The 15,623-nt window shown below is 36.5% G+C and overlaps 1 protein-coding gene across 3 annotated transcripts in view; it reads left to right on the top strand.

Moving 5' to 3' along the window:
* Drak (Death-associated protein kinase related) overlaps positions 1 to 15,623 on the top strand; it is a 226,787-nt gene that overhangs the window by 90,138 nt on the left and 121,026 nt on the right. Inside the window, exon 1 of one of the 3 annotated variants that reach the window (XM_089730143.1) lies at positions 15,496 to 15,563. The exons of the other annotated variants lie outside the window; for them this stretch is intronic. Coding sequence (XP_089586269.1) covers positions 15,511 to 15,563 — 53 coding nt within the window. The 5' untranslated portion in view covers positions 15,496 to 15,510. Of the gene's footprint in view, positions 1 to 15,495; positions 15,564 to 15,623 lie in introns of those variants that run through there. 3 annotated transcript variants of the gene reach the window in all.

The following is a 15,623-nucleotide window of genomic DNA, read 5'->3' as shown; positions in this document are numbered from 1 at the left end:
TATAAATTCGTCTGTATTTTTCTTAATGTGTTCTAAGAATTTTTTCTAGGTTAACCGATTTTGATAATACTCGTTTGAAAGCTGGTGGGTTTCATGTCTCATTTAAATTTTTATCAAGATCTGAACACTAGTTTTGAGATATCTTTTAATAAAGCATCTACAACTAACTTCGACTAAATAGATTAATGATATTCTGATCTTGTTTTATTTCTGGTATTTTTTTATATTTATTATTGAATTATATAACTCATGGCTTATAATCTGTGGTGTAATAGTGGAGACGAGGAATGCGAGCACAGAGTATCGCACGAGACTCGTTATTGACAATGTTTGTACAGTTGCAGCCACTCATTGTGTCGTCATTATCGATAACAAAATTCCACAGACAGGAACAATGGCCACACCGCACTCGACTCCTTGTTGTTGAGTGTGTTACGATTGTTTCTACAGGTAATTACTTCAGAAAGGAGCGTTTTTAACACTTCTGTTAACTATACCAGATGAGCTCAGAACAAAAAAAACATCCCAAGACGATTAATGAATACTCGCTAAGTTTTCTCTGACTCATTCTTTACATTAGCATATTTCTCCACATGACAAAGAAGTAACACTTTTGACAAGTTCACATTCGTGAGACAAAATGGCGTCTTTGGATGTCTCTATTTTTATTTCTATTGTCGTTTTAGAGCGGTGCATTGCGATGTTGAATACCGGTCGCCTTTCAGAAGTGCAAAGTGAGCACGACAGATCGACAAAAGCGCTTTGTTACGTTAATAAATTCGAAGTCCGTACGTTCCCACGATTAGTGTGAATCGATATTAGATCGTTATATCGATATTAGATCGATAGTTTCGAAGAATTCTTACTTATATAATACGTGAAGCAAAAACTTTGTATCCCTTTTTACGAAAATTGCGCGGACGGAGGAGTATGAAATTTTCCACGCTTATAGAGAATATAGAGAAGAAGTGCACAATGCTCATATTTTTTTTTAAATAATGCATAAAATATACATTAAATCAATAAAGAAAATATTACACACACTACCATGTATTTGACACAACACATATATACTATATAAATATACTATACTATACTATATACTATATAAAGAGTATATATAAATATACTCTTTGTTTGTTGTCAATTGTCAAACTTTTGTTAGTGTTTAAAGTCTGTGGTCAAATTGAGAATAGATGAATATTGTTTGTATTTATTATTATTTATGTATAGTGTAGTTTTGGCCAAATCTGTGATTATATTATATAAGTATAACAGTTATTGACAATAGAACCATAATAATGTTTAAACATAAAATTTCAATTGATTAAAGTCGAATTTCGACTACTGCGGGACCACTAGTTCTTACTTATTCCGTGCTCTTGTTAAGTATTACGTCAATGTAATAAACGTGAAAAAAAAATCTTGATCCTCAAGCCTCTCAAGTAAAGGAGGGTACGCTGTCAACAATCACGATCACCTACTGATTCGCGAAAAGGCGATAAGAGAAGCAATTTGGCCCGACCTAAATACGAGAACGATAAAACGAGCGATACGGAGTTCATTGCGACGCCAGTTAAATCTGTACGATGCCGTAATTGTAACACAATATAATATTAATTTGGAGCACGCCAACGCCGGTAAGAGCGAGGCGAGTGGGCGACCCGGGATCAGGGTTATCCGATAGTTTCGACATCTTTTGGATGCTTCATCGAATTCCGATACGATCACATGCAAATTAAACGTTAACGTATATGTATGTATACGGGAGGGACTGCTTTCGAAGCTGTTCAATTGAGATCGTGTATCGAGTAGTTTATTACCGCCATTCGAGGCTCGATCGCCCTATTCGAATCGAAACACGAGTCGATAGTTTCCGCACCGTATTAATCGGGCTTAACGTCTTGTTAACACACACCACGCAGTATTCCTACTGCACTAAATCGAGATCTAACAAGGGTTTCGCGTTCGCGAGCCCGTTTGCGCGAATTGATTTTGTTAGAATCGGTTCGACGAGCTGTGTGCTTAGTGCGAGTTTTTTAACGTTCTCGATAGCGTAAAAGTTAAGCCAATTTTGTATGCAGTTGGAGCAGCGCCCTTAACGGCAAACTTAGGGAAACGATCCCATTCCATAAAAACATGAGCTAACTTTTACGCTATCGAGAACGTTAATAAACTCGCACTAAGCACTCTGGTTGGTCTTGTATCGACGCGTCTAGAGCCGGAGTGAGGATTCGCGACGCGGGCGCCCGACCGTCGTCGGCGTCGCGCGACCGTTGCGCAAACGACCGAAACAATGCATAAGGGCATCGGAATGCATAAAGCGGATATTGCACTCCATTACCGGCGTCACGTTTCGTTTCACGCGGCGACTACGATCTCGTTTCGCGCATGTCGGTGCGGCCCCGTGCATCTCGAGGAGGAGGATTAAGTCGTCAGCGCCGCGACTCAGCACGATAAGGACGCGAGTACTCGTATTGTTGCACGCGGCAACTGTTTGCTTTTGATTTAGAACGTCGCTCGTTGTACAAAGAGGTTCGTGTCGCAATATTTGTTTGGTTGAACAGAGAGCGTCGCTTTATCGTTCAGTCTCATTGATAAGATGATTGTGAAAAGAAATTGCGACACATTCCCCGGATCGGCGGCAGCGGCTAATTGAAACTTGCGCGGAGTCATTGCGGGAGTCGCGCTAAGAAAGCTTAATTACATTGTGCCAAACGAATAGCGTACACGATCTTAACACGTTGACTGCCCCGTAGTTCACCGGTGCCCTACGCGGCGCACCGAAGTAATTATATCGATTTCTCTCTTCGATCTTCTCACTAAGGCGCCGGAGTATCCAGTAGACTCTGGGAAAGACGAATCCGAAAATAATGAGTGAATCTATTCCTAAGATAATAATTTGTAAATTCCTAATAAATTCCTAATAATTTGTGGTCGTCGTGGCCTAACGGATAAGACGTCCGGTGCATTCGTGTTGAAGCGATGCACCGGTGTTCGAATCCCGCAGGCGGGTACCAATTTTTCTAATGAAATACGTACTCAACAAATGTTCACGATTGACTTCCACGGTGAAGGAATAACATCGTGTAATAAAAATGAAACCCGCAAAATTATAATTTGCGTAATTACTGGTGGTAGGACCTCTTGTGAGTCCGCACGGGTAGGTACCACCGCCCCGCCTATTTCTGCCGTGAAGCAGTAATGCGTTTCGGTTTGAAGGGTGGGGCAGCCGTTGTGACTATACTGAGACCTTAGAACTATATCTCAAGGTGTGTGGCGCATTTGCGTTGTAGATGTCTATGGGCTCCAGTAACCACTTAACATCAGGTGGGCTGTGAGCTCGTCCAAACAGCTAAGCAATAAAAAAAAAAAAAAAAATAAGAGCCTTAAAATACTGAAACATACATTACCCAACAAAAGAAGGCAAAACTAGGCAATCCAGGCGCTTAATTACTTCAGTGCGCCACGTAGGGCACCGGTGACCTACATGGCAGTCAACGTTTTAATGTTGGACAAGGAAATATTAACCCCGTGGAACTATTTCCGCCACGCTGACACGGTGGTACTATTATCACGTGTTGTAATAGCTTTGTTACCTTTACTTGAATGAGATGCATTTGTTAATCGAATTGAATTTGATTAAGTAAGACCGACAATATTGCCCGCCGCCACCGTAGCAGAATTTGTTCTATAAAATTTTATGGGTTCCAAAAAAATTTTCAAAAGCAAATTTTGTAGTTTTTGTGTTTTGTTGTGTTTTACTAATTTTGGACGAAGACTATTTTTCGTTTAGTAGTCAAAAAACACGGAATTTAAATACTTATTTTATTGCTGAAGGCTATTACGGAAACTCTAAATGGAATTCTTTAGAGGGCTACGTTTATCCGACTTCGAAGAACCAAGTTTCGTGGAAAAGGGAATAATGGAATATTTTTAATAATGTATTTCCTAACTCTATGGTCGCACGATTTAATTGGCATCTGAATTCAACTGATATTGTCGTCATTAAGTAGTTGATATGTGGTAAAAAATGGTTTTTAAAACATGATTGAAGTTGTAGTTCGTCTGATGAACTTCCTGAGAATCCTTTGCCTAGATTTCAATATTAGTAAACATTGTAGATGTTTTATAAAAATTCTCTAATTATCACAGAGCTAAGGTCGAACCGTGGCTGGTGTATATAGAAGTTCACCACTGGAACGCGGGTCTGGAGTTCCTAGGTGCTATTTCCGGGAAGTGACACCTCCGTCTGACCTTTCATTATTAACGCTAATTCTTAAATTTGACATTGGCCTTAGGTGCCGCTTCCAGAAAATGTTTTATTTGTTAATTTCTCCAACGATAACATTGACTTTATAAAAAGTTGACGTGTTTAAAATCCTTGACCCTTTTGCCTTGTTACGAGAAAAAAATTCTAGGAAAAGTGTTGTGGAGACTGTATTTATTTAAAATTAGAATACATTTTGATCGGGCAACCCTATCTAGTGGGATCAGGGTTAGGAGAAGAATATTATCCACCTTTTTTAAAATTAATTCTTGCTTTAGATACGCAGATGAGATTTACAACTCGTCCGGTGTTAAGGGTTTACCAGAGCTCATCGATACAAGGAATGCTGACACATATCTCTAGACATTACGTAAATGTCTTAATTATATACTAATACTAGAACTAATACCAAAAGCTACTGAAATCTCTGGCTTTACTGAAGTTAGTAAACCCGTATTAGATGTCTGCATTAAGGCTGAGAGAGATCTCGTGATGTCATATCACTCGATACGAGTACAGTTCAGACATTTAACGCCCACGGATGTCAATCACGGACGGCGGAAAATTAGCAGACAAAGTAGCCAGCAAATGGGCACTCGACATAACCGTAGGCGATACAAACTCACAATTAATATTGCAACTACTTAAAAAACGGACATGTCAAGGACACTAAGCATGATAAAACGTTGAACAAAGGAACAAAATTATTCAATAATTATAAATGTCAAAGTCAATAATGACATTGCGCGCGTGCAACAAAACGTCAAAATGGCCGTTGCCGAGAATGTTAGAGTCGAGACGCATGCAATAATACGACACAGACTGTTGTAATTTTTTTCTTAATATTAGTTAATTTATTTAATATAGCTTGAACATTCTGGCAGCTTTTGTTGAGAAACCTCAAACAGCTTTTACCGTAAAAAAAAGAAGTTTGATTTGCTAATGAAGTCAATCATGTAAAATTGACTAGCTTGACAACGCCAATGAATAAAAATATCTTATTAATTAAAGTACCTTAAGGGAAGCTTAGACAGTTCTATATAATCAACAAAAGCATAGTTTATTATGAAATCAAAATCAAGAACACTTTTTCGGTTCAATCCGCGTCTATATAATAATATAAAATGACACATATTTCGCGTCAATCAAAATAAACGTTCTAATGAAATCAACTGTCTTTTTGTCTCTACTAATTAACTAAGTTATATTAAATATAAACTTAAATAACACAAACTTATATACAGGATCAGACTAAATTGTACGTAAAATATATAAATATATATACTACCATATATGAGTCGTCTATTATCAAAGGTGGCAATCTATGCATTTGGACAAAAAAAAATTATTGATATGTCAATACAGATTGATTTGAATATAATCGTCTCCTTCAAAGAATACGGTTTAAAACCTGCATTAAATAAAGGTTAATAGTTAACCTGTTATTTATCTAAGATGTCGTTCCGAAGAGTTTTGTGACTGCCAATGGAATACAAAGTCAATAATTCGTTTTTCTGATTTACCAATCATTGTCCAAAAGTCAGATTGCCGGCTTTGATAATAGTCGACTCATATAACACGTGTGGTTCATGTGTGGTCCGCCTCTATCGCTATCTGGATAGCGATCGAATGCAATTAACCGGACACGATATCGTTATTACTGACATTAAAGTTCGATATCGCTCCGGGTTCTATGCTAATTTATGAACTGTCATTTCGCTAGCCCGTACGACCTTCCGTTCACCAGACGTCATCGTCTATACGAGTAGTACTTGACGAGTATCATGTAACGACTTCATATTTATTTTATTATATCGCACCTTTAAAATTGAAGTTACTTAATCCAAAATTCTGGTTTATCGGTAAACATAAAAGATGTCATTGAAGAATTGTAATTTTTCAGTATGTCCGCAGTAGACTGCCGCAGGTTGATGATGATGATGATGAATTTTTCAGTTTTGTTTTTAATACTTTAAGCCTTAAAGCGCATACCTTAAAATTTAATGTATGCGCTTGATTTAAAAGAGACGGAAAGTGTACTTTGATCTATGCTAAGGCTGGCTGGTACTTTGCACAGAGAGTGAGTCTGGCTCTCCAACGAGGTAACGTAGCCAGTATCTTGGGAACTGTGCCTCCTTCAAGCGCATTGGAATAAAATAAAATAAAATCTTATTTTATAAACTGATAGAATGCATGTTTTTATGACGTTCAAAATATGAAACTCATTGTCGTAAAAATTTTTGTTAAGCCACGTCAATTCTTAATGTACGAATTTTATTACTCTGATTTGGATTTTTTTTTAATTTAAATTACAATCATGACTTTTATCTCTCGAGATTCCTATGTAACGAACCGTTATGACGGTTGATAAATTTCAGTAAACACCATTCATTCAATCTTCTCTAAAATTTGGTAAAAAGATAAGAACGTCACTTTGTCTACTTTTAAGTATATACCACGTTGTTTGATTTTAAAAATTGATCATGATAAAAATGGCGAATATCCTTCAAATGTCAAATACAAACATGTGATCGATTTAAAACAAGAAGTTTTAATTTAATATTTCAACTTAATTTTCTCATAAACATACTTCTATTTATTATTAACCGTCTGTTGATTATGTTCTTAATTTCCTTTGCCATTTTGCTAAATGTGAAATGGCAAGCGGTGATTAAATGCTTGTCACACAAAAAAAAAACAAAAAAGGTTAATTCCAAAATTAAGGTCTCTTAGTCTTTTTGTTGATCATTAAAATTGATATTTTGTAATAAACTGTTAGGAATTAGGTAATCTGTCTGCACGAAAGATAACGTCAAAGAGACCCCGATGTGTACTCGAGATTATCTAAAAAATTTAAGAGAAACGCTTTGATTGATAACTTAATTATAAAGTTAATTATGTTTGTAGAATTTCTCTCGAAACTTGAGATTTTGTTATTGTGTGTCGTTAGCGCTGCGTGTTCGTGATATAACGATATAACTGTTAATTTTGTTAAAGTAATCTGTCAAACAGTTTTGATATGTTAATATTTTTATTAAGTTTTAAAACCCAAATTGTTTGCTTTAATACCGTTTTAAAATAATCAGTACAATCATTGACGCTCTTTGGATAGAAGGAATAGTTTTCAGTTTCTTTTAATAATAATATAAAATAATAAGTAATTGTTAATTTCATAGTGATAAAATTGTTATTATTCAGTTTTATTATTGATTAAACACACGTGATACTACTTGAATCTAAAGCTAGACAATCAAATCTATCAAAAATGTAGGAGATTAATGTCTTTGAACTCTTCCTTTTTTGTATTAATACTAGGATAGCGCTATCTGAGAAATATGCGAAGGCGAGCGTAATGGTCGACTAAATACATAATTTGATGATGTTTTTGGAAGCACGCACTCAAAATAAAATATTTATGCTGTTATATAAATTTTTTTGGTATAGAGAAGTTTCTTAATGAAAGTTTTACTATATTATTCGGGTTTTATTGGTTTTAGGTTGTACCTTGAAAATAAGTGTATTGTTTTAGACGCCATTTTTTTGGTTTTTTCTTTTAATTACGGTCTGGTTTAAATTGAATTGGAGAACTTACCTTATAATTAACAACGAATGTACAAAAATTCGTAATCGCCGTGGACGAAATAATATATTAATTAATATTGTATTCATATTCCATCCAATTAAGAATAATACTAATTAATAAAAGAGACCCATTACATTAAACCCACTTATTTTATCGATCTGCGATTGGACTGTGTAATTGAATCCGTTGGAAATTTTTAAACGTTTACGAGATATTTCGTTTTGATCATCGACTTATTGCGACGTCTATGGTTTTATTGTATGTTCTACTTTCATTTTTAATGTCCTGTAATTGGAGTATTTATTAATAGGGCTGCTGGAATATATTTTTGGTGATTCATTGTTTTTTTTTATTTGTGTTATTGATTATTGCCATTGTCAGGCAGGTTACCACTGCCTGGCAGACAGCAGTGGGTAGTACCCGGCCTGCCTGATAGTAAATCGTTACTGTCACACATGGATATAAGCAATGCTGAGGAGCCTATTGTGTATTATATAAATACTCAGTTAAATCGTAGTGTGTGTGGTGTTTGTACGTTTAAAAGAGAAACTATAATTTCGATCTATTTAGCCGCATCTTTACCAGAGCACCAGATACAGAAGTACTGAGAGTCTGCAGGTAGAACTTATTGTTAACATATTTTTATGTTAGTGTGAGTTTGGAGACCAAATTCCCAACGTTGAGGAAACTTGAGATTTCTAAAATTGCTGAGAGTATTAACGCGCTCATTGGCCAACGTCTGTAATGTCTGCACAGACGGACGGATACCCACTTTCCCTATTATACTTTTTTTCTGAAACGTAACTGTTTTCTCCGGCTTTGTCACTATTTCAGTGAAAAATATTAACTTGATTTAGATTTTATTTTAAACTAGCTTTTGCCCGCGGCTCCGTCCGCGTGAAATAGTTACTTTGGCATAACACTGAATTTTACCCCCACTTCATTTACGTAGAAAGTGAAAATATTTTTGAATTATAGAATGTTAAAGAGCTATTTAAATCCCTATTTTGAAACATTCTTTATTGGTGCTCCACTTGTATTGGTCTTACCGTGATATTATATAGCCTATAGCCTTCCTCAATAAATGAGCTATCTAACACTGAAAAAAAATTTCAAATCGGACCAGTAGTTCCTGAGATTAGCGCGTTCAAATAAAAAAATCTTCTGCTTTATATTATTATTTTAAATTTTTCATTTGAAACTAGGTTATCGGATAATAACATTGATGAACTAAGTTTTCACTCTGTTTTTATTTGTACTAATTGAGTGGTCAAACTCACGGCTCAACCGGTGTCAAAGGAGTCCATAGACAACATAACATGGATGTCGTCACCTACGTGGAGAAGTCTCACTTGTTTGTATGTATGTAATGACAATCCTATCCTTTAAACAGAAATCCATGATTGCTTCGCTGTAGTAATAAATCGATTGGTTGTTTACTGCCGAAGCAGAGGAATCTGAAGATCTATTATTGAATTACTCCATATACACAAACTTTTCTGTAGTCTGTATTCTGAATTGTTTCCGTAAAAAAATATTAATAGAGAAAAACGAATCCTTTTATACATAGTCGGTTGACAAAAATATTTTTGTTAAGTTTCGCCTACAATGAAATCTGTCTTCTGTGCTATTTTGAAATACGTAAGAGTCGTTGAAGTTATTTTCGAGAAATCTTTAAACTCATTAACGTTTCAATAATTAAATTAACGAATACGATATAATTAGGACGTGAGTGTTTAAATTTAATGCGTAAATTAGATTACCATAGATTGAATATAATAGACGCAGCTGCAACGCGCCGCCATTGTGTCGCTTCCATAGATATTGTATAGGAATTAGGCGCGTGCTCTACGGCCGGCCGCTTCCGGTATACTTGACCCTATTCGCGATTATTATATCTACGTTTAATTTCGATTGAGACAATATAAAATGGCGGTATATTTTTTTTGAATTTTACTTAGTTTATAGAAAACTAGCGACTCGCCCTCGCTTCGCTTCGGAAACATTAAAACACACATGAAACCAAAAAAATAAAATAAAAAAAATAATAAAAAAAGTAGCCTATGTTCATCAGGGACAATGTCGGCTTCTAATGGAAAAAGAATTTTTCAAATCGGTCCAGTAGTTTCGGAGCCTATTCGAAACAAACAAACAAACAAATCTTTCCTCTTTATAATATTAGTATAGATTAGTATAGATAACTAAACTTTATTAATATTGATTGACTTGATAAGGAATTAATAAATTGAAGATTTGAAGGTAATCCGTTAGCAATATAACTGATGTAATGTACCTAAAAGAGCTCATTTAAAAAAGTATACGTTGGCCTTTTTGGAAGACAGAAATGCGAAACAGTGAATTTATTAAGAAATTATTTATTAGTCTTTACTTCCTATAGCATAAGATGTGTGGTTTATTCGTATCAAGCAATGCGACTATGACGATCTTCGAATCTTCGACACAGATACAATTTTGTCTATGAAATAGGTAATAGTAGTAGGAAGCGGCTTGGCTGGCCCATAGCATTATTAATGTTCACGACCGGCGGGAAAGAAAAAAAAACTTTACGATTGTTTACGAATCACTTCCACTATGACGGACGTCGTGTAATAAACTGATGAAACTCCGAAAATATGAAGTTTGCATAGTTACTGGATGTACTGCTAGTCCGAACAGGTAGGTACCCGCTAGGTAGGTATGCAAGTCTCGCTTTGAAGTTTGGTAAAACATCACACGAGATTTCTATTGCATTGTCTAGGGGTCCGATCGTAACAGCAGCCGATTCGTGAGCTCTTTGACGAATCTGAACAAAAATAATAATTAGAAATTCATTCATTCTTTTTCTTCTCAATCGCGTCACTCTTGACAGAGTGGTCGTGATCGTCTTGTAGTGCTGGACGGGGCAGACTTGACGCCATTATGTCCCATCATCTCTCCCTGCTCGAGGCCATTCTACTGCATTAATTTAGGGGACCTGTTACTTACATAATTTGATCGGTCCACCGCATTGGTGACCTCCATTGAAACCTCCTAGGAAATCATAAATATAGAATTTGGGATTTCGGCACATAAAATAAAATTATTCCACTGTTGTTGACCGCGCTTTACTTCTTTTTTAAAATCTTCTTTATTCTGCTTACTCAACCGTCTCCGCCATCTTTCTTTTCTCTGTCATTCTGTCTGTCGTTCTCTTTTCTCTTTCTTTCCGTTTTCTCTCACTCACATCCTAAAGCTCCGTTCCACGGTCTTTTCAAACGTTCCATTCTTACCAATCCTACATAAATAACAGAAAAAATTTTTTGCTTCGTATTTGTTGTTCGCGTAACTGGTATTTCTTAATTATAAACTGTTGTGTAGAACGATTTCGAAACAACAAACAGCCTGGTCTACCTACCTACTGTAACAACACGTTTATGCGTATAGAAAAGCCGTTTCTCATGGGAAACGATTCGAAGGTCGTATTTCCTAAACGCTAATCGCAAACGGTAACAGTCGTTGCTAACTAACAGGTGCTTGATTTATTGTTGTTGTCGTTTTAACGGGGTATCAGACGAGTCGGTTCAACGGTTTGCGCAATTCGCGTTATACCGAAAAAAGAACGCTAAACAAGAATGCAATTCGATATAACGAACGCATACGTAACACAACGTAAACATATTTATTTAAAATCAAACAAATAAATAATAATAAAAAACTGTGAAGAAATCACGAACGGTCATCCGGACCCAAATTAGGATTCCATGCGCTATGGGTACCAGAGACTGACACAGTTGTTTGTATACGTTTTGAATATATGCATATATAGATAATAAACACCCAGACGAAGAACAAACAAATCTGTTAATCTCAAGAATGTGGGAATCGCACCCATGAATCTCGGCGCGACAGTCAGGAACTTTAACTACTTCACCATCGAGTCGGTCTAAACCAGACTTTCCCAAAGTGGGACTCTAGTCTAGTCTGAGCTCTCGCTATAGTGGTCTTTAAGTAGGTGAAAAAAATAATTTATTCTCAAAGTAGGCAGTAGACAAAATAAGTTTGGGAACCTCTGGTCTAAACGAAACACTGCCTTTCGCTATACTGTTATCCTGTGACTAAAATACACCCATAATTTGATAAGACTCACGCGCCAGCTATCATAAGTTCTTTGATACATTGACAATGACCTTTACTGAACTACAAATAATAATTCTACATCGTCAAAATATTATTTTCGATTGCACTCGATGGGTGGTAGAGCTAACGGCCTATTTGATGTTCATTGATTACTAGTAACCCTGGAGACATTAGGTCAAAGTTTGTATTTACCGTATTGTATTTTAAATGTATTTATTATAAGTTATTTAATTTCCACTTCCAAAATATCGTTGTTGATATCATAAAACACGTTAAATGATAAGGTTGTTTGAATGAATTACCTACACCAAATAAATGCTTTAGGATTTGTAGAAATCAATTCCTTTCCTCGTTTGCCAAAGTCCCGGTATCGGCGGTCGATCTGTCAGCTGTCAGCTGTCACCGTTTACACGGAGATTACGGACGTCGGCGCCGGTACGGTTCCGGGTCAGACAAAACAGACGGTCCCGGATAGTGATGCTTAATTTAACCAACACAAAGGATAAATTTGTTATTGATCAAATTGGAACAATAGGATTTTAAATTTATTTATAGATTAATTCGTTATATAATGCAATTAATGAAGAGTTTTGGTACACATATCGTTGCAAATTTTTTTTAAGTTTCGTTGGTTTAACTAGTAATTTTTTGTTGATTTCTCGAAAAGAAACGCTTTTGGATAAGTAAAAAAAAAAAATTAACGCCGCCGGGTTGCGTGAGAAAGCTCTTAACTTGGACCACACTCAACTTATCCGGGTTCGATACGTGTAAAATTCAAAGCCGTCCGTGTAACAGCTCACATACTGACCATAAACAAAGTAAAACTCGCCAGTATAGTGCAGTCGATGTTAAGGACTAGCTGTACACGAAGCTTGCATTAGCGATAAATCTGCCTTACCCTCGTCTGCGCTCTGATGTATCATTGTACTGGACGTCGAGGGCTGTGGATGCGTAAATTCGGGATCAGGTGATTTTTATAAAATTTGAAGAAAGACTTTTGTTTGGGCTATCTGTGTCCTTCGCGGGAGTTTTTTAGCTTTCAATCGCGTAAAAGTTCAAATTTGTATGGAGTTGGAACAGCGCCCCTAGCGGCAAACGAAGGGAAACTTTAAAAAAGTCGCACTAAGTACACTGATGTGAAAGTGTCTGAAATATTGCCAAATGAATTCCCAAGCCATTGTTAGCCGTGAAACGTTGGGCCAAAGTCATACAAAGTTAATAAATAAAAAAAATATGCTATATATTTTATAACGAATGATTGCTTGATCTTATTTCTGAAATAAGATTTTCCGAACATAGTTAAGGCTTTGAAAAGTCTGAAGTATGAATCTTGCTGCGTGTTTCTCTGTCTTCCCATCTCTATCTGCATTACCGTATGTTTCCTAAAGAATCTTGAGTATACGAAATTGTAAGAAATTCTTATGGATCTTTTACTATCGCTCTATTCAAAATTTAAACCGGAGTTTAAACTTTAAACAAAACTGTATACAAATAATTTTTAGTCTCAAGCTCGTTATCCGATAGCCCCGAAATGTGAGAAACGGTAATTAATGCCTTTCCTACAATTACCGAAGCCATTGAAAAGAAATTTGAATCAACAAAACGAACATCAAAAGAAATATGCCATTAAAAACTAGCACGATTTCAAAATATGTATTATCAATTTTGCTACAGCCCTATGCCATCAGACGCGTGTGGTCGACTCGTGAGGGCACTGCACTAAAAACTAATGCAGTTTTGTATGATTTTAATATTTTTCGCCTTAAACGGATTTTTATAGTACTCTGAATCATTTACATGAATTTCAAAACGGACATTGGACGGATATTGTTGTGGTTTTAATGTAATTTTAGTGGACAGGTAAATTGTAGCCTGTGATTCATTTAATCGAAAAGAGAGGCACGCAAGCATACATAAATGAACAAACTGGAGTTTAATTCTTTTAGTGTATTCTGTTTAGTGTATAAAAAATATCGGTTGTCTGTAAAGTCGGTTTACTGACGACAGTTGAACGTGACAACGTCATAAGAAAATACTGATGGAATGGTTTCATTTTTCAAAAGAAAATTTTAATTTTATTTGTTTGATAGATATTTTGTATGGATATAGAGAAGGAGGTAAATGGAAATCACTATTGAATTGATCAAGTTACATTTATTTGTACGCATAAATACAATTCATCGCTCACTCAAGTAGGAGAGAGACAGATGTCGAGCGCTGCCGAACGCGGAGGCCGATTGTGCCTCTTTGTCGCTCGTTGCGCGCTCTCGCTTGCACTTCAAGCCTTATATGGAACGCCTCAGAGCGAGGTAACGCCGCATGAGTCATGTTTTTTCGTGCGTGCAGCCGGCTCCATCGAATTATAAGACGTTGTCACGTCAAAAAAAAACAATTTATTTAGCAGCATTTTATTCCTAAATGGCTCTTATACAAAAGCCTTCGGTCACGTACAATATGGTAGTAATAATTCCTTAGCATACCTCTAGCCCCTGGCAGGCATAAAATTTTCACTCAACCACTGTTACGCTCGCAACGCCGCGCCGTTGCGAAACTTTGATATTTACCATATAAATGGTAAGGTTGCGCCGATCCTTTGTTCCAATTGCAACGGGAGAGAGGCTTGTGAGTATGGCCCCTAAACGAACTTGTATAAAGCTTGTGGCGTTATTTTGTACCGCTGCTATACGACAATGAAACATAAAAAAATAATGGTTTAAAGAAAAAATGTGCACTAAAAAATTTTTACCAAAACGATTTTGAGTGTGCTATCAGTCTGGATTGCGACATTGAAGTGGCAGTGGGCAGGACACATTGCTCGCAGAACGGATGGCCGTTGGGGCCAGAAAGTTCTTGAGCGGCGACCGCGTACTGGAAGACGTAGCGTGGGTAGGTCTCCCACAAGATGGGCCGACGATCTATTAAGGTTCGCGGGGATCCGCTGAATGCAGGCAGCGCAGGACCGGTCTTTGTGGCGAGGCTTGGGGGAGGCCTATGTCCAGCAGTGGACGTCCATGAGCTGATAAGAAGATCAGTCTGTTTCTATTATCCGTATATATGCCTAAGTACTTGTAAGTATTAGTAGATGTCCTTATCGAGTAATATTAGATCCGTTATAAAAAAAAAAAACATTGTATAAAAAAACATATAGTGGGTTTTGAGCCCACCCACAGTAAGTAGAAGCCCTAATTTTGCCGCAAAATACTAATTCCTTCTGGTTTGAAGCCATCTTAGTTTGGGTGGGGGACATTTCCGTTGCGATGTTTATAATGTTGTCAGCTCGCCAAAGGGCAATAAAAAACGCCCAAAAATTTATGTAAAGGTACTTTGACAAAATTGTTTAATCTTAAACTATTCATAGTAACAAACAGACACTAATTGTCGTAACATAAAACTTTTTTTTTTAAACATTAAACACTCTCTTGTTTAATGGCCGTAACCAGATCTCACGAACTAACAATGAATGTATTTTGTTCTAGGTAAGAGAGGAATAAGCTCCGAGGGCTTTCCGCTAAAGTCGTGTGATCCACGCCTTTGTGACGAAATGCTTCTTTGTGCACGGTGGTGGCTTTGCGATAGCTTTTCTACGGCTTTAAGGTCTGTATCTACATAGTTTATGGTGATGACTACACATTGTATTTGTTGTTTTAGATTAAG

Source organism: Bombyx mandarina, chromosome 10 (genome assembly GCF_030267445.1).
Source record: "Bombyx mandarina strain Sakado chromosome 10, ASM3026744v2".
NCBI classification, from domain to species: Eukaryota; Metazoa; Arthropoda; class Insecta; order Lepidoptera; family Bombycidae; genus Bombyx; species Bombyx mandarina.
This window is presented reverse-complemented; position numbering and strand designations above follow the sequence as displayed.